At 42.7% G+C, this 19,977-nt stretch overlaps 1 protein-coding gene across 4 annotated transcripts in view; it reads right to left on the bottom strand.

Annotated features, from left to right (window-relative positions):
- Positions 1–1,792: 1,792 nt before the first annotated feature.
- Positions 1,793–19,977, bottom strand: part of greb1l (GREB1 like retinoic acid receptor coactivator) — a 52,245-nt gene continuing 34,060 nt past the window's right edge. For 2 of the 4 annotated variants that reach the window (XM_084058325.1, XM_084058326.1), the window contains exons 15-34: positions 19,447–19,581; positions 18,699–18,896; positions 18,421–18,601; positions 17,570–17,762; positions 16,249–16,385; positions 15,800–16,142; positions 15,208–15,323; positions 14,043–14,263; positions 13,115–13,704; positions 12,817–12,919; positions 12,292–12,438; positions 11,429–11,568; positions 11,123–11,284; positions 10,198–10,402; positions 8,988–9,150; positions 8,620–8,847; positions 8,174–8,315; positions 7,130–7,330; positions 5,935–6,073; positions 1,793–5,131 (exon numbers count right to left, since the gene is read on the bottom strand). In XM_084058325.1, the coding sequence (XP_083914451.1) occupies positions 4,968–5,131; positions 5,935–6,073; positions 7,130–7,330; positions 8,174–8,315; positions 8,620–8,847; positions 8,988–9,150; positions 10,198–10,402; positions 11,123–11,284; positions 11,429–11,568; positions 12,292–12,438; positions 12,817–12,919; positions 13,115–13,704; positions 14,043–14,263; positions 15,208–15,323; positions 15,800–16,142; positions 16,249–16,385; positions 17,570–17,762; positions 18,421–18,601; positions 18,699–18,896; positions 19,447–19,581 (3,908 nt within the window). In that variant the 3' untranslated portion in view covers positions 1,793–4,967. The remainder of the gene's footprint in view (positions 5,132–5,934; positions 6,074–7,129; positions 7,331–8,173; positions 8,316–8,619; positions 8,848–8,987; positions 9,151–10,197; positions 10,403–11,122; positions 11,285–11,428; positions 11,569–12,291; positions 12,439–12,816; positions 12,920–13,114; positions 13,705–14,042; positions 14,264–15,207; positions 15,324–15,799; positions 16,143–16,248; positions 16,386–17,569; positions 17,763–18,420; positions 18,602–18,698; positions 18,897–19,446; positions 19,582–19,977) is intronic. The other 2 variants (XM_084058327.1, XM_084058328.1) reach the window with 1 other exon arrangement.

Raw genomic sequence — 19,977 nt, 5'->3', positions numbered from 1 at the left:
TCATCATTGGCTCAGACACTGATATGATGCACTTTGCTACAGTAGTGGGTCTGATCTACCAGAGGTTGACCATAATCCCCACCCTCTCTACCCCCCCCAATAAGCCCACTGACAGATGGGTGTTGGTTTTAGCTAAATGGGTATTGAAGGCTGGGGATTGTTAGAGTAAGCTAGCAGATTTATTTTCGGTTACCATTTATCACACTAGATATTATTGTTATGCAGAATTGCATCTCCCAACTAATGTTTTAGTATCTACAGCCACAGTTGCTATGTGTGAGAATGTATCTACAGCGTTTGATATATAACAGGCCAAATGTATGTTTGTGTTGAGATGAAATGCTCAAAGTCAAATTACCAATTTGCATTCCCTCCATTATAACTCGCAAGAAATGTTTAATCATGTACAGTAAGTAAGCTAAGCATTTGAAAGTGGTGTAATGTTAAGTACCACATTGCCCAAGGGCTGAGTAGCTAGAAATATGTCAGAGGAAATTATCAGGAGACATTCCCTCCAAGGCTTTGTGGTAACATAATGACATAACATAATGTTATCTAAACCCACTGCTGAGCATGAAAATGTAAACCGACAATCCTACATTACCTAAGGTCATATATTTGTCCACACGTAACCTAAAAAATGAAAACCAACATCCATACATTATATCTACAGTCATATATCTAGCCACATAATCTGAGAGGAAGGTATGTGACATGCTAGACACGTAGCTGTCTTACTTCAACAGACAATTAACCCCTAGCCCCCTTTTAACACACAAATTAAGGGTTATGAGAAGTCTTCAGAGAGAAAAGCCCCTTTTGGATTCCTGTACATTACAATATGTTGCTACTTTTCCCAACAGAGCAATTACAAGGTGCAGGAATCAGCGTACTGAAAATAGCCTTGGTGTTATACCACACAGGAGCTGGAGGCTGATGAAAAGTTCCTATTACGTCAAGAGGATCTAAAATAGCAATGTCCATGGAAATGCCCTGTGCCCTTACAGTGATGTTAGAAACACCCATCACATCCATTAAACAGCCCAGCTATGCTCTTGATAGTGAGAGGGTTATTCCCAGTCACGGTAAAGCAGAGGTGGAAAAAGTACTCAAATGTTTTACTCAAGTAAAAGTATCAATTCTGCAATTTAGAAATACTCTGTTACAAGTAAAAGTCAGGGATTTCAAATTTACTTTTGAAGTACAAAAGCATTGGTATCAAAATGTACTAAAAGTACCAAAAGTAGTACCAAAAGTAGAAAGTACTCATTATGCAGAAGGTCCCATTTCACAGTGGAGCTGTAATGCCTCCTTAACATTGGCATACAGCAAGTCCAGGGTCGGTCCAGCAGGTTCTCTCTCGTATTATAGGTCACACAGCACAGATGGAAATCAAAGAACCAACACAAAAAAAAATGAGCATTAAATCTTTGATTACACTTTATAATTACAGAGTATACACTGGGAAAAGCAGACATACAGGAAAGAGAGAGGGGGGGGAGGATTCTTGGAAATACTGTACAACCTGCCAGATGCCCAAATCTTTTGTAAGGGACAGCTTATTCTAGTGTTTGTGTGTGTGTGTGTGTGTGTGTGTGTGTGTGTGTGTGTGTGTGTGTGTGTGGATAGAGGATTATTAATCACAGTCCAAAGAGAGGTCACATGCAGCAGTGCTGTTGAGATTTATCTAAACAGCACACGCTTACGTTATGCATAAAAGCATATCCCTATCATTGTGTCAGGGTTAGGAAAAGGGCAGCAAATATATTTTTGGGTGTCATTTTTTATTTTATTACATTCATAAATTTCCAACAACAAAAGCATGGTTCCAAAGTCATACGTATGTTCACAGCCCACAACTGCAACAGTAAACATGAGGTAGATCACGCAGATGCCAAAAGGGTAATGCTGGGGGGATGGGACGATATGAAAAATGTCACCATTATTGCGATTAACAATATGACCGCGATAATAAGAATATGCTTAAAACTCTTAAAATGACACTTCTGTAAACCACTTGCAACCCCAGCATCCACATTCTGGGGGGGAACATTAGCCAAAAATAGCTGATCTACAAGCTCACAACGCGTTGCTGCGTTGTGAGCTTGTAGATCTGCTATTTTTGGCGAAGAGGCTTGATGAGCCAACTCAGGTCCAGTGTATGACGGACGATTTCATGATAAATTAAAATCTCTGCGATATGATTATTGTGAGCGTTTTTTTTATCACAATAAACGATAAACACAATTATCGTCCCATCCCTACGCTGTTGATACTTCAGTGAAGATTGTGAGAAGCAAGTTGCATATTACGTTCATGTGTTCAGCTAATTATCAAACGAGACACATTCTATGGGTCATTTGAGTTTGATTAATTTGAAAGAGATTTTCATCAGTGTCAAAATTTAGGGCAGTGGTTTTCAAACTTTTTGTGCCCAAGGCACACCAATGGACAAGTCACAAAGTGAAAATAGCCCATCTACAAGCATCGAGACATGTTGGGAACTTGTAGATCCGCTATTTCTTTAAATGTGTAAAAAGAATTTGTAAAAGAAATGTATTTTCTTTTTTTCCGGCAGGTTGAAGGTGGTTTAAAAACATTTGGGTATAGAATTTGCCTCTGTATTGGGAAATGAGTGCAGACAAAGTACTGATATAGTCATTTTTTTAATAATTCATAACTTGAATGAATTGCAATAGTGTCACAAAACACTGGTGTGTCTCACGGCACACCGTTTGGGAACCACTGTTTTAGGGTATGGAGTCATTGTATTTGGGACGTTCACTGATTAACTTATCAGAATGTTTTGGTTTGTTTTTGCTGCTGGCTAGTTGTATAGTGCAATTTCACATTCCCTACCCGCTTAACATTCAGTAGATATAAGACTCATTCACGTGGGTCTTGTGCAAAGCCTTCATTTGGTGGTCTGTTGAAGAGCACACACTTTGATTTAAGCGAGCTCAGCATGCAATCCAATATTACACTTCACTATGATTATCAGTCCAAACTGCTCATCAAATAAATAAGAATCCCTTGTGATGGGATCTGGATTTCATTTTCAATAACATCCAACACGACAATAGTGAGGGATACAAAAAACATTGTAATAAGAACACATCTAGGTAGATTCTTCTTTTTGCCTTTGCCAACAACACAAAATGCAGACAAAGACATTGTGACCAAAAATATAATACTAAAAGTTACGCAATGCAAAAAAAAAAAAACATCAGCAACCCTCAGCTGTTATAAGGTTGTTATAATATATTAATAATGTAAACAAAGCTTTAGACAACAGACATTAGTCCTACATCCAATTCATTTGCCTTTCTCTCGGTTTCCTGGGGAAAGCAATATTCTAAACGGGTTCTTCATTCTCATTGGTCCGTAAAATGAATGAACTTCAGCTACCAGTGACATCTGTGTAACAACAACATCACTTAAGGCATATTCTTTGGACGACCCTGTGCAGTAACATATTAAAACATTCCTACCCGCTTTCAAGTATATGAATTCCCTTTCTATGATTATCCATTTTTCTTTGTTTGTGGGAGGGGTGGGGGTGGGGGGTTCAGAGCATATTACTAACCTTTTTACCTGGTGTTTGCTATGTGAATGATGAATTATGTGATGGGTTTAAGGTGTATCGTTGGTAGCCACAGGCACATAACACTATTACAATAAGAGGCAGAATCACAGGCACAGACAATAGTAGAACAGTTGGCAGTAAAGAAGCATTGCATTGCACACTGCATTTAGAGTATTACTGGGATTATGCATACACTGCATAGCATGAAATAAAGAAGACTATTTATAAAACATCAGTCACTGCGAACCGATCTCATTGTCAAAATAGTCTCCTCTTAACTCCTGCTTTGCTCCATCTGATTGGCTAACACTTATAAAGTAACAGAGCAATTTAATGAAATCCTTCAGATGAAAAAATCATACGCCTGTTTTGCTCTAAATCAAATGCAAGGGCACAACTTTGACCCTCTTCAGGAGAGAGAAATCAAGACTTGCAAGATTTCTCGTCTGAAAGAGAACCGATGCCATATAAATAACACAAAGGCACGAGAGGGAAGGGGTTCCTCGCAGTGGCTTGACATTCGTAGTTGCACCGAAGCAGCTCGGATACCCACGAGTTGTTCTAACCCTGCTGACATTGTACAATTTGATACTCGTGTAAGACCTTTGAAGTGAAGCTGGGAAATCCAATACACTGGCACGCCAAAAACTGGGCAATTTCCATGAGCATTACATTCCTTTGATGTAGTGAGCGATCTCTGTATGATCCATGAGCTTCGCTGGGTTTGTCTGGATGAGGAAAGCATAGGGATACAGGCAAGGTGCAGCTGAGGATGTCTTTGGTGAGCCACACTGGGGTACCAACGCACGGGGTACTGATGAGCACAAAATACACTGAATAAGGAGAACGGTCAGTTTGTCCTCGCAACGCACTCCGTTGTAACTCTCTTTAAAACCCTGAGATAGAAGTATATCCAGTATTGGACATACTGCAGTCACAGTCCAAAAATACATACTGTACAGTCTTCATGTAAATCACATTATTGATGATAGAGTCTGTTTTTGCAGGGATACAACAGCAGAACGAAACAAAACAAAAAACGTTCATTGTCAGCTGTAGCGTTTTCACAGCAAAGTCTCTTTCAATTGCAAACAGGCTTGGTTAGGGATAAGCCAAACGAAAAGTCAAGAAATGCACTACCCCTCTTGCTGTGCCAGGTGTAGTGGACTATGATAGTGCAGATCAATGTAGCCAGAGCCTCATTCGATGGCCACGTGTCCATTGTTGGGGCACTTTGGGCCTCAGGCTCCAGAATATCCTCTCTGATCTCCCGTAGAAATGGTTAAGAACTGTGATTGCTGGCTGGTTTTTGAATCAGTGGTTATCCTTTCATCTGATTGTGTTAAAGTGGAGGGGGACACACTCACAGAGGGTTCTGCGATCAAACATGGCGGCCAGTGAGAAAGAAGAGGGGCCGATCCTCACTGCAGTTGGCCGTCTGGAACTCATCCCGCAGGCGGAATTGCCATTCGTCCTCCAGTTCCAGCCTGACAATGGTCTGACGCAGGGAGCTTCGGTCCTGGCTGATCACACACAGCGTGGCACCTGTGGACATGGTCAGGGCCAAAAGTCAAAATGTTATCGAACTGCAGAACTATACAATGGGTACTGTTGCATTCATATTAAATTAAATATAAAACACAGCCACGCAGCTCAGCTATGCACACTTAGTTAGTTTTGACCCTTTTCTCTCAATTTAATCATTATGCAAATTCCCAGCTTCTCCCACATGTGTAGTCCCTGTCTGCTAACTCCTAGTTGGGAGGGTGTAGACAACCACATGTCTCCTCCAATATACAAGGAGTCGCCAGCTGAATCTTTTCATCTGACTAAGTAATAAGTTTCACCAGGAGGGTGTAACGAATGCGAGGAATGTGCCATTTTTCCTAGTTCTGCACCCTGCTGAACAGGTTCCCTGATATCGCCCTCCCCTGCCAGTTTCCCACCCTCAAGTTGGAGGGCTGATGCACCGTGGAGGGATCTAACCCCATTCTACAGTGGTGATGCCATGGTTTGGGTGTTGTGTGCCACCCGGACAACCCAGAGTGTCTTGTTTATACTGTAAATACTTGAGGAAAAAAGCGTTGTACAGCCAGTAGGGGATATATACTTTATGTTATGTTATGTTTTGCTTTGTTCGGTCGGTATTTGTTGTATGTGATCAGCAATACCGGTAACCAGTGTATAAAATAATTTTGAATATTGTAACTGTCTGAAAAGGTGTCATATAATCCCATGAGGGATGGGCCACGACGTGGCATGACACTTAAATAAAATCATTCATAATCCCAATTTATCAAATAACAGCTGAAAAAGAAAAGATAGTTTTAAGCAGAATGTTGAGTTACCTTTGAGAAAGTGGAATTTCTTGAGGAGACCAGAGACCACGAAGGAGTCACAGAGATAAAGCAGCAGACCACTGAAGACCAGGCCCTTATGGTCGAGGTTGGTGGAGTGTGGACGCGAGTTGATGTAGCACACAGGCACCTGACGGACAACACAAACACAGCACCTTCAGTATTCACACATTCAGAACATAAAGCCATAAACTATACTGTAAAATCCTGAGTGTTAATATAACACTGAGACTGTACAAATGGATGAATTAACATAACACTGAGACTGTACAAATGGACAAATTAACACTGAGGATCTTACTGTGTACTACTTGGTCAAACAGCATAATTGTTTCACCCGCAAAATAACTTTCTATCAATTACCCCATGAAGTCTTGAATTCATGGAGTTTTTTTTTGTTTTTGACACACTCCCGATCCAATATATCTTTATGTACACATATTTATGTGTGTACTGTACTGCAGAGGTTATAAGCAAATGTTTTAAATATAGTTTTGCTCTTCTTAACACATTGAACGCCAGAGGTTAATCTCATAATGTACTCACCAGTGCCAAGCTTTTATTGTTGTTTTTTTGTTTTCTTCATGTCGCCATAGACCCCGCTAAATCCGGTAAAAAATCACGTTCATTTGGTTCGACACAAACACGGGATCCGTGTGAAGCGAGCAGTGAAAAAAGCGAGCCGATCCGATCCTCCATTTTGAAGTTACAGCCTATAACGTTAGACCGGTGGATGCGGGGAGAAAAACCACAAAGGAGATAATCGACTTCAAAGTTGATTCCTAGACAGGAAACGGATGCGAGCGAAAAAAACGGAACCAGTTTTATTTCGTTTCCGGTCGGCCCCCGGAACCGGAAGGGGTAAAAAAAAATCCGGAAAGTGCACTTTTTCGAATTAACATGGGATTTCAATATGTAAACAGTTGGCGTAGATCTACGCGACTGGCACGCTGCGGCTTTAAATAGGTTCGCGCGATTGGCAGTCAATGTGTTAAGCTTGGCCTTCTAATTACTTCAATTCATCTAATATTGGAATATTGGATCAGTAATGCGACCAAAACAAAAAAATCTCCATGAATTCAAGGCTTCATGGGGTGAGTAATTGAGTAAACCCTTCAATCCCTTCACAAGTTAGAAAAGCGCTTGTATTGCCCTGCACCCCATACACCCCAAGACAGCCCCTTACCTCTGGACCGATGTTGAGATAACTGTCGATGCACAGGACTGGGTTGGTTCTGTTGTTGACAGCCTTGGGAAACAGCCTGTGGCTGCAGCTCTGGAGGAACTTCTCCAGCAGGAACTGGGCCGGTGCGGCCAGGAGGGTCTGCTCACTGTCAGGTGCACATACATAATGGGACGGGCTGATGGGAGCCGGGTTTTCCATCTCCTGCAACCAGACAACATGATAACGTTAAACTCTTTCTTAGCCGTGTATAGTCGGGGAGGGGGGTCTCTTACAATTGATCTGAATTTTAACTTTTTTTAAATCTATTTTCTTGAGTTTTTATGCCACGTCGCACATTGAGATTTGTGTAAAATATAAAGTGAATTAATCAAATGTGTTATTAATATTATTATTATATCTATATTGCATTAGATATAATATTTCCCCCCTTTTATTCAGAGAGGACAATGAAGAAAGACAGAAAAGCGAGGACAAAGACAGAGGGTGATATACATTAACGAAGGTCTCCAGCCAGAACCAAACTGTTGGACGTTGTGATTACGAGGTCGAGGCACTGACCCGGCCGGCACCCCAACAGTGTTTTATTTAACTAGAATGGTATTGTTCCTGAAGAAACATTGAGGGTGGATGGATGAGGATTCCTCATCCATTGATTTCCAGTGTGAACTTACAGTTACAAAAAGCTAAATACCGGTACTTCAAAAAGTATAAAACATTTCAAAATGTTTCGGGAAGAAACATTGTAAAGTTGGAACTAAACTTCTAGGTGAAAGTATGACGGCGATAGAGCTAGCCAAAGTTTTAAAGGAGCATAAAATTAAAGTTAAAATAAATAATAATGAGAAGAACATAACAAGACTCTCTCCAAAAACAGAGATCAAGCCCACTAATTATGCTTCAAACATGCAAGTACAATCCTCATATGAAATGTGATTTATCTGAGAAAAAGCCAAGTAAACATTGAAAGCATTACACAGAACCCTGCTGTGTTGTGGAACAGAAATTAATAGCGGGTCTATGGAAGGAAACTAAACAAAGACCCACCATGAGTTTGGGTTTAACCAGGAAGTCCTTGTGGCCCCCGAACGAAATGTGTTTCTTCATCAGGCTGAAGTGGTCGAAGCGACACAGCAGCAGGCCACTGCTGTTGGCCCTCAGGTTGAAGTCCACTTCCTCACAGCTATATCTGCATTCATACACAACACAAGAACACAGCGAGAGCCACAATGTCAGGGAGTGCAGATGTCACAAAGCTTTTTTTTATTTCAAGATCCCCCAGTTTGGTAAGCATTAGGTCACGGAACGCCCATAACACTGAGGGTGTACAAATGTGTATACTCTCTTGAGTTGCAGACCTGTGAAGGTCCATTTGGTTCTTAACTATGAATAATTTTGCTGGGGACCCCCTGAAATCCCCTCATGGAACCAATTGAAGAACCACTGGTCTACAAGCAAGACTGAGTCGGTTGGTCACTCCAGTGCGGACTCACCGATTGAGGTCGTACTGGACGTTTTGTGTCAGGTCCACGTTCAGCATAACAAAGTCGTGGAGGTGACACCGGGTGAACGGCTGGGTGGGGGGCCTGCGAACCAAGCTGCTGCTCCACTTGCGCGTACCACACATGGCATACAGGGAGATCTTGGGTGTAGACTCCATGTGCTGGAGAACCGTCTTCAGGGACACGTTGGTGAGGCTGGGACCTCCCTCAAGTGTCTCACTGTGGGAAGTAAAAGAGCAACAGAGGACAGTAAGTAATAATACTATGGTCAGCTATACCTGACTAACTCTGACCATTGCTCCTGTAATCTCTATGAACAATGCGTGAGCTTTATAAATGTTCCTAAAAAAGACCTGTACCTGCTGCATGGAGGCTGCTGGGCGTTCCACAGTACACAGGTGTCATCCATCATGACGATGAAAGGCCACACATCCTGTCTCTTGATGCCTTGTTCCTCCAGACGGTTCCTTTCCAGCTCCAGGTTGTGGTACGAAAGCTCTTTGATCATGAAGCGAGCAGCTCCTACAACACAGAAACATTCACAATAAAAGTACAAGTTTCCTTTTAGTTCTGGAATGAGTATGTGTCAACCACAAAGTCAAAAGCTTAAATGAGAAGTAAATGTGGTCTATGATAGTGATTAATGAAGCCTAAAAGCTGTGGTGAGCCTGCTGGCTGAGCACCATTACAGGTTAAAGATCACGAAATATGGACTATCCACCCACAGAGCTCCAGGGATCCTGAGCAAGGGGTTATTAAAGTGGTGCCATGAGTCTGTTCAGGGCTTGACGATCTGATTGGCCAACTCAAAAGTCACACTACTGTCTTCTAAGTGCTTTCAATCACAGTAGCTCTTTTCCATTGGTTCTCCTTATATCTCAAGTTACGTGTGGTGAACACAAATACGGCTGACCCCAAAAGAAGATAAGCTGTGAGCGGTTGACAGAGGGCTATAAATTCCTCACTATCAACAGGGAGAATGAGATAAGTTACCGAAAGAAGCATACTTAGGCTATTATATCTACACATACTACTTATTATGCCACACATAGTTGGAACTAACTTCCAGAGGATCTGAAGCTTGTACCAATCCGGACTACTTTTAAATCTATGGCAGGCTGAAAGCTTTTATAGTCTCCCCTGTCCTTTATTGAAAAAATAAAACTTTCAGCTTATCAACAAATTGGGAATTTTGGAAGTTGTGAATTATTGATTCTGATTGAGTGTCTCGTATAAAGGAACCCCAGATCAATGAAAAGTTCATGCAGAATACATTCAGAGTGCATATAAAGTGTTCAGAGGGGTTGGGAAGCCCCACGTTCATTATTTTAATACACCACCATTCACAACAAAGTATAATACAGGGTTAAGTGGTTGATTAAAGCAATTTAGTGGATTATAAAAAAATCTATTAGAATTATTTTGTGTTCATACTTTGATATAATTATAAAAAAAATGCTTCTCAAATATTCATTTAACATACATGAGCAAGATTAAGTCGCTTATTGGTTCTAAATATCGGTCTAATATATTTTCGGTTAATCGCCCAGCCCCAGTAAAACCACTCACCGACTCCAGCGCTGTTGAACATGGCAGGCAGGACCAGCAGGATGTGGTTGGCCCAGTACTTCCTATAGTGGGGCATCTCATATTGCTTGACCACCAGGATGTGGAGGTGACTGGCGCCCTCCATGGCATGGAAGAGGTTGAGCAGGCCGTGCTCCTGGCGCCCTGTGGTGGGGGTGAAGATGGGACTCTTCAACAGACCAGGGTCCTGGAGACAGAGAGAAAGAGAGATGGAGAGAGTGAGATACATACAGTACGTACATACATACATACAGACAGACAGACAGACACAACGGATATAAGGAATGACATGCTTCATAAAGTTTGGGTAGCACTCCAAACGAACATCCTATAAGCATTAATTAACAGTTTATAAGCTTTATAAGTTTATAAGCAGTTTATAATGCTTATTAACCTACACTGCGTGAATCCAAATTATGTCTGTAAACATCTAACATTAGTCCACGAGGGATCACTATTATATATTATATACAGTATACTACGAATTATTACGATGACACATCTTGAAAATCATTCATGAGTTTACATTTCATGGACTCATCATACGGCGGTATAATGCGAAAATAGCCACGCTGCCAGCAATTATTTTTAATTGTTTTTTACGTTTACATTTTACAACAATTAAAAAAGTTGGGAAATGCCCAAAACATGGATGCCAGGTTGAAAATGGTTAAATGGTTAAGGAGTACAAGGGTGTGGGTGCAAAACGCATACAGCTGAATAATGATCAGTGTCCGTGGGTCCAGGATAGTGGTTCTCAAAGTGAGGTCCAGGGACCCCTCAGGGTTCCTTGAGGGGGTTCCAAATGGACCCTTACAGGCCTGTACCACTGAGAGTTATGGGGGTCCACGAAAATGTAAATGTTTGAGAGCCACGGGTCCAGGGCATACTCATGCAGTGAACCCACCTTGTTGGAGACCAGAGGAAGCCTCATGCTCTCCAGGACGCTGCCCTGCTGACTGAAGACAAAGTGCTGCTCCTTGGATTTGGGAATGATGAAGTGGAGCTGGACCTCCTCGCCCAGCATGGAGGAGGAGAAGGTGAAGGCATGGAAGGTGCACTCAGACAGCTGTAACACACACACAAACACAAATTATCAACACAGTGTATATTTGTATAAAATTATTATTTTATAGTATATATATATACATATTTATGAAAATATGTAGATTTCTAAAAAGACAATGGAGAGAATCCGGTGTATTGCTCGTACCTGTGTTGCAGGGCTGGCTTCACGGTAGTGGTGACACTGCTCACAGTGGTGAAAGGCATTATGGGCCGCAAACCTACTCAGACGGATAGACACCGTCTCTCTTTTCATCGAAGTTTGGGTCTCTCCTTCTTTTTTAGCATCTGCATGTACCAAATAACAATCATTTTCACCTGCATACCAATTAACAATCATATGCATCCTTTTACTATTAATACTTTTGAGAGAAAATCTGTTTACAATGATTAAATACACAGCTTACATCCCCGTCCCAATTACTCTCCTACACAATACAATTTGTTTAATATATCCATTTGTAACAAATGTAGCAAAGGGTCAATTTGCTTACATTTGTACACTCTCAGAGCTAAATTAAAGATGCAATCCCTAACTTTTGTGTGCTACCCGAGATTCAATCCCGGGTCTCCCGCATGACAAAACAAATTTCTAGCATTATTCCAAGACAGAATCTCTGCTTGGCCAGGTAAGATATTGCACTGAAGTACTTGGCAATCATGAACTTCAGGCAGTACTACTTGTACCCGACACTGATTTCCCAATAGAAGTGTAGGAAGACTACCTCCAACAACCGCAGGTGTGCTAATGATATTGTATTAACATATTCAAATACATTAACATACTAAATGAGTTCCGAATGACAGCTTTTACACTTTTCACAGTGTATGTGAACCGTAATGGATGAATATTCAGCAAAAATAGGCAAACATTTGGCAAAAACAAGTAAACATTCTGCGAAAATAGCAGATCTCACAATGCTACACAACGTGATGCGATCAGTTATTTTCTCTATTGGACGAACAACAAGTGGTTAAAATGTGACTCTGTGGTTGTCGGGTTCTGCTGACCTTTCAGACTCGTTGGCAACTTGTCAGTGTAAACAGGGCTGGCCTTCCTGAACTTGGGGTCGCGGGGATAGAGGTCAAAGGGCATCTTGCGCATTTCCTCGATGTCAGGCCACCGGGTGCCAACTGGAACCGGAACCTCGGACGTCTCTGGAGATTATCAATGAGAGCATAAAAGCGTGAGAGTGAGAAGAACATTCTCCACCATGACAGTGTGTCTACTATCTATAGTAATGTAACGCAATGTAGACCATATCAATCCCGCAGGGGGAATCCGTTTCAGCTTCACCCAGCTGAAGGCTGTTTAGGTGGTCATATTGAGCGAACAAGGGAGAGCAGTTAGGGGTTAAGTGGCTTACTCATGGACACCTCGACACATAGTCGGGGCTTGAACCTGGGACCAGTGTCTATAGTACAGTCGGTCTATAATATTTAGTCGGTTCTTAGATTGTAGATCTATAGATATTAAACAGGAAAGAGTGTGAAACTGAATGGAACAAAATGAACAGCTTGCTTGCCAATCCTCACCTTCCTCTACCTCTTCCTCATCATATACGTCCACCTCCAACAGTCTGATGAGCATGCGGAACAAGATGCGCAGAAACTGCAGGTAGGCCCCTGTTTTTCCCACCTAGGGCAGAAAAACACACCAGTCAGACGCTGCAGCTGCAACTTTCATCCCGCATTAATTTCAACTGGACACCCTTTTCCAACTTATCTTCGGCTTATTTTGTGTATCGTTTTTTAACTCAACTCACAACAACTTCATCATCATCTGAATGAAACGCGTTAGCTCCATACGGGAGAACACAGGTAACTGCACTACCTGTGGGGGTCCGCTGAGCAGCAGGCGTCGCGGATGAGGCACGGCGGTGGCTTCGTAATCGGCGTGGTGCTGTCTGGCCACCGTCCACTGGCGGTAGAACATGCTCTGCTCTGCCCCCTGCGTGTGTTGAGTGGGTAAGGGTCTCAGCGGGCTGCTCCAGGCCACGTCGGCGTGAGGCAGCAGGGAATAGGAGCTCAGCTGACTCCCCGACTCCCCGGCCAGAAGGTTGTAGGCCGCCCGGGACAGGATGACCGTCCGTGGGGACACCCGCGCTGGCTTGGCGCTGCCGCGGCCGCACTGCGTGGACTGGCTGGGCCTCTGCATGGAGGAGGAGCACGGCGAGGAGGACGAGGAGGACGAGGAGGAGGAGGCCATGGAGGAGTTGGAGCAGAGCGAGGGAGGTGCTTTGGAGGATCTGTGGAGGTTGGGCGGGAGTTGGCTGCCCAGGGAGTCGCACTCCTGTTTCACCCCTTGAGGCATCGTGCCCTCGTCTCTGGTGAGGATGCCCTCGGGCGGGCAGGAGGACATCGAGGGCCTCTGGAAAGAGTCGGCGACATCCGAGGAGCTGACGCCATTCTCCGCACATGAGCCTGAGAGAACAAGCAAACAGAAGGAAGAGGAAGGGTGTTGGCATAAATAGCTTACAAGATATAAAAAGATTTCAAGAAAACATTCTATTTAACCACTTAAACCCTTTACTCTTCGTTGACTGGGGTCCGGCAGGGGTCTACACTTGCCCACCCCCTTTTACCTCTACACAAAATCCAAAACAAGTTGATCTACAAGCTTACAACATGCCACGATGCATTGTGAGCTTGTAGATCTGCTATTTTTGCTGAATGTTCACTCCAGAATAGGGACGCTAGGGTTGACATGGCATCATTATTAATCATAATGATGCCATGTCTCAGGGAGGTCAGGGACCCACCGGAGGCTCTGGTAGCGGCACTGCCATTGCTCGGTGGCCTCTCCAGCTCATCGCCATCGTTACAGTTGGTGGCCTTCTCTCCCTCTGTCTCGCGGGACATGGACGGCTCCTGGACCAAACCCGTAGACACGTAGGTGCAAGCCAGGCCCACTTCCTGCTCCAGGGCGGTACGTGTCAGGTAGCTGGAGTCGATGAGGCGCAGGTCACAGTACTTAAGAGACCTAAAAGGGGCAGAAGGGCAGAATGTAAGTTAGTTAACCCATTAACTCTCTGAGTGCCAAAAACGAGTTATCCCGAGTTTTTTCTGAATGCCCTCAGTGCCAAGAACGAGTTAACCCGAGTTTAAAAAAAAAATAATATATATATATATATATATATATATACTTTTCTTTTTTTGAAAAGAATGTTCAGAACCCAAGATATCGTGATCCGAAGATTTGCTGCTCCATTCACTTCTTGTTTAACTTATTACTGGAAAAGGCTGTATCTCGGCTCCTGAGCACTTTTTTTTTACTTTAAAAAAATTGCTGCCACAGTATCAACATATTTTTTATTTCATTGGCATTGGAGAGAGTTAATACCTGAAAAAAAAATTGCATATATATATATATAAGCTTGTAGATCTGCTATTTTTGAAACATTTTGAAAATGTGTGCAAATCTTTCAATATATATTTTTGAAAGCAAACATTTGTAACTCAAATCTTTGCTTCTGGGGATTCTACAAATGCCTTCTAAATCCAAACAGTTTTTTTGAAAAAACATATGTCGCTATAATCAGAGGTTCACAAACTTTTTCATGTCAAGGACCACCCAAAATGATATGTATTTGGCCGCGGAGCCCCATCTCAAAATATGTTGTTCCAGGGACCCCCCAGAAGCAAAGACTTGAGTTACAAATGTTCGCTTTATACATTCAAATATTTGCACACATTTTCACGATTCTTCAAACATCACAGATCTACAAGCTCATAGCGTGGCACTCAGTGCCACGCTATGAGCTTGTATATCTGCTATTTTTGAATAGCCAAAGTATAGAATAATGGTTTAAGTGGTCACACAGATGCGTCTCTTTTATATTGGGTTAAGAGAATGGCACTTGTGTGAAGAACTCTCAGGTGGAGATGGATCATGAAGAGATGACAAAGAGAGAGAGAGCAGCGCACCTTGGGAAAGTCTCTCCCAGGGGGTCTTTCCCCGTAAGGATGACTATGCAGGGGAGCCCTTCCAGGTCCTCGTAGGTGCGTGGCGTCCATTCTTCATTATCACAACCTCGCCAGGCCTGCAGCAAAACACAATGCACAGCATACATGATTTACACCCATGTCTTACCAATGCTATAACATCGTCACTGTCGGGTGGAAACCTTGTATGTCCAAAAATGTTATTTTTCAGAAAATGGGGAAAAAAAAGCTGTATTCCAATCGATCCAATGGAGTTATTATTTAGTCACACGCTCTTTGTTAATACTTTTCATTCATTCAATATTTTTAAACCCCACAGACAGACTTAACCACTTTCACTTTCATTTAAAAACATAGGATATTTATGCTATTTTTGCTTGACACTGTAGTATGACAAAGTAGAGCATTCATTTACAGAAAAGGAAAAAAAATAAAATATGGATACACAAAGTTTCTGCCTGACAGCGATGATATGAAACGTGAAGCAGTTAAAAAACACCAGCTTAAACATTTAATCTCCTGTGCATATATCCCTATGACAGTAATGATAAGTCATGACAGTGGTCGTACTCACCCTGAGGCGGCTGCTGAAGTTCCTGGGCAGACTGAGCTCGGTAGCCGGGCTTCCCAAAAGCACGGCGAAGCAGTACTGGAGGCCCAGCTTGTCCCTCACGTCCTCCAGGCGCTCTCGGGCCAGCATGGCCAGCTGCAGGGAGGGCACCCGCACCAGGAGCATGTGTCCCCGTCCGTGGGATCCCTCCCTGCACGGGGCGCTGATGAGGTCCTCCACCATGGCCAGAGTCTCTGGAGTGATGTGGTCTCTCAGAGACGGGGAGGAGGTCAGGGCCATCATGGCCTCCGTGTACTGCTGGATCAGCAGGTAGCTACGGATCACCATGCTGTGCAGGTGAGGGTGCCTGGGATATCGACAAGGGAGGTCGTTAATCACAGCGTTGGCATTTACCCTTAACGCAGGTTGGTTGTTGAACTGGCAGATTCCCATTGAGTCGCTTCAACACTGACCTTTCCAGAAGCGTTCGAACCATCTTCTCGAAGGCGTCGTCACAGCGCAGGATGGGGCTGGCCACACCCCACTGCAGGGATCTGCTGTAGTCCCTCAGGCCAAAGTACATCAAGTCGTTGTTAGACTTCTCCCTCTGCTGGAATAAATGGATATCAGTCTCGGCTCCAATGTGCTGTTGTTGTACATCCTTTGTTTATTTACTGTCACTGTGTGTTATTCACTGAGATATTTCTTAAAGGACAACTTTAGTTTTTTACAACCAAGGTTTATATTTTAGCTTGTAATTAAAGTTAATAAAAGATGAGTGTCATTTTTTTTTTATTTACTGCTTTCTATAGTTTTAGCAATTTTCCCAATATTTTTTACAGTGGGCGGGGGGCATTCTGTCCGGTGGCTAAATATGCCTTTTTTTACACAATAAAAAAGGTCCTGTGGTCTTTGATGGCCAGATGTGAGTTATTGGGGGCTAGAAGAGCTACTGTAAATAATACTCAAGAAAACACCAGGTTATTGTGTAAAAAAATACATATTTAGCCACCGGACAGAATGCCCCCGCCCACTGTAAAAGAAAGATCACGAAAATTGCTAAAACTATAGAAAGCAGTAAATTTAAAAATGTTAACACTCATCTTTTATTTACTTTAATTACAATCTAAAACATAAACCTTGGTTGTAAAAAAAACAAAGTTGTCCTTTAAATATGTTAACAAGCATCTCTATGAAGACCATTGTTGACATACCATTCACATTAATAAAAACAGTAACTTCATTTGATAAAAATAAACAAAAAACTGTTAATTTGATTAACGATAACAGAGATTAGGAGTTTCAATTTGTATTGACATGTGTTAACATCATCCCTTAAATAGAGCTCACTAAAATGAGTAAGCTGGGGAATTCTTTTTAAATGAATATTGAGAATGTGTAATGATTTTTTAAGGATATCTTTGATAAACAAATTTGAATGACCTAAAGATCATGGATAAAATCTGGCAAAACAGGTCAAATATAATAATGATAATGATAATGATAATGTTAATAATAATAATAGATTATATCGATTATATCTCATTTAAGCAACTATGTATCAAATTTTAACCATGATATAAAACAGTGGTTCTCAAAGTGGGACCCTCAGAGTTCCTTGAGGGGGTTCAAATGGAGCCTCACAGGTCCTAAACTCTGAGCGTTATGGGGGAGTTTGAGAGCCACTGCTATAAGAGACATCTCTCTATGGTCTGTGTAATACCATCTTTATTCCTCTAGGGGGTGTAACTAGACCACAGATGATGCACACTGACCACTTCAAAAGAGACTCACCACCATGCTGTCGCTGGAGGGCCAGTGAACTTCATTATGGACACTAATGCGTGACTGGCGGGTCTGCAGGGTGAAGGGGAAGCAGCTGACCTGCAGTACCAGCAGATTGACGGCCTCCAGGACTTCCTGACAGTTCACCACCCTGTCAGCCAGGCCCTGCAGCTCCCCGTGACATACGGAGCCAGACAGAGCACTGTGGACGGAGGGAGGGAGAGGACGGATTAGCGTGGTCAAAGTCATGAAATTAGGGCCAGTTATAACTATAAAACTGACCCTGCCATGTGACAGCACGTGCAAAACACAACATCCCAAATGAACAATGTGAAGAAGTGATGCGAAGACAAATTGCAGTGTGGAATGCTTTTAACCGCTTAAACCCTATAAACTTAGTTGACCGGAGTCCGGCCAGGGGTCTTACTAGACCCCCTCCTTTTTCCCCTCTACACCTTCGCCGAAAACAGCCAATCTAGAAGCTCAATATCTGCTACTTCTGTCAAATGTTCGCCTGTTTCCGCAGAACGTTATGACATGTGAAGAACTGGTTAAAGGCAAAGGAGGTTTGCACTAAAAGGCATTTGGATTGGTGGGCGTCTCACAAGGACATGTTTCAACACAAAACAAAAAATGATACAAATAGAGAAAATGTATAAGTGTAGTCTAGACTAGAATGCAGAATTCATGTCCATGGGAGTGATGTACGTATCATTTCCTTGTTATTTAAAACAAGTCTGCACCGTTTACTTAATAAAAAACAACACAAAGGACAAGGCTGGACGTGCAGCCATAACAGCTTGCATTGAAGAGATTACACAAACAGAGAGCGGGGACTTCCCGTTGTTGATGTTTCTTACCTGGTGAGGTCAACGTGCGAGTTGTCGTGGATGAGGACAAACAACGTGTAAGGGTTCTGTTTGACTTTCCTCATGAAGGCCTCCATCTTGACGTGCACGTCCCCGTCCAGACGCACCACATACTTGTCTGATTTCTGGTGGGCCGAGGAGGCATCTTCGACCCCCAGGTCCACCAGCACGCCTGCATAAAACGCGCAATGACGGAGGAATGGATTATTGATGAGCTAATTTAACTGCAGAGCGTACAAATGGAAACAAAATTAAGTCGCATACAGTACCTGATTGTCGGATGCGCTGTGCCGTCTGGTTCACCAGTACATGGGAGGGTGGCACCAAAACAAGGAAGTCCACCTTGCAGAAGCGTCCCAGGTCCAGACTGTGGCTGCCTGAGTCAGCTATGGAGCAGACCTGTGACAGGAGGCTCCGCGCCACATTCAGCTGGGGAGGATAGATCTGGAAGGCGTCACTCAACAACTCTGTGGAGGGGTAGGGCGGGGGGGTGGAGACACGGAGTGCCGATGCGGCTGTCAATACAACGGATGACATATTGAGCACCTGTCTGTTTGTAGGTTATCAATGCACATTTGAACCCCTGTGGTTGGTTTCAGGGTGCGTTTTCACAGCGAGCATTGAAATTTATGATGCAAGCCATGAAAAGAAAATGCTTGAGGACATTCTAGAGAGAATGATATTAAGTCACTTAAGACTTGCAGTTAAAATGCCCCTTTGGTCAGGCATTTATAATGTCTGTGGATTTACATTTACTCTCAGACACAAATTTCTGTAGTCCAGATAGAGCAGTGTATTTACACTGATAGGCCATTACTCTTAAAACTACAGAAGTAAATGTAAATAGTAAATAGACAGAGCAAAATGATTGATAGTTAGGAACCAAAATGGACTCTTAGAGGTCTGTACCTCTGAAAATTAACACTGAGGAATTTGGAGTGTACTATAGATCGGGGTCCGTGGCCAAACTCAACCAGGGGTCCTTAAATGAAAAATGTTGAAGATCACTGGTCTAACCTGACTCCGAGGGCGGCAGCATGCTGGCGGCCTCTTGGGAGTTGATATGATCGGCCACATCACCCTGGAAGGGCTGGATGACCTGTCCCTTGCGTCGGCGTTGATATCTGACCAATTGCTTGTCCAAGTTGTCTCCTGGAAACAGCAGATTACCACGGTCAACAAACCCAATGCACATGAATTCCTTATAACACACTTGCATTATGATTGATAAAATAACCATTAACCAGCCAGAGACCAATAAATACTGAGGTGTGGTATAACTTACGTGTCATCAAAGTAGCATATCACAGCTTATTCATGTCATACCACAGGTTTTAATTTTAAGTTGGTGCAAGCGATTTGTTTTTGTTGTTGTTTTTTAAGTTAAAGCTCTATATTCCAATAGTATTCATTACTTGTTCAGTGACACAGGGGTCTCCCCTTCTCTCCAGCTATTTTGTAAACAGAAAATACATTTTCTGGTTAGGATACCAATGTTATCCAATCAGAAGAGAGAACCCCACAAATATAATTTATTAGGTCCAATTG

The sequence above is a fragment of the Gymnoscopelus microlampas genome, assembly GCF_963454915.1.
Source record: "Gymnoscopelus microlampas genome assembly, chromosome: 5".
NCBI classification, from domain to species: Eukaryota; Metazoa; Chordata; class Actinopteri; order Myctophiformes; family Myctophidae; genus Gymnoscopelus; species Gymnoscopelus microlampas.
Note: the sequence above shows the minus strand (reverse complement) of the source record. Positions and strands in the feature narration are given on the sequence as shown.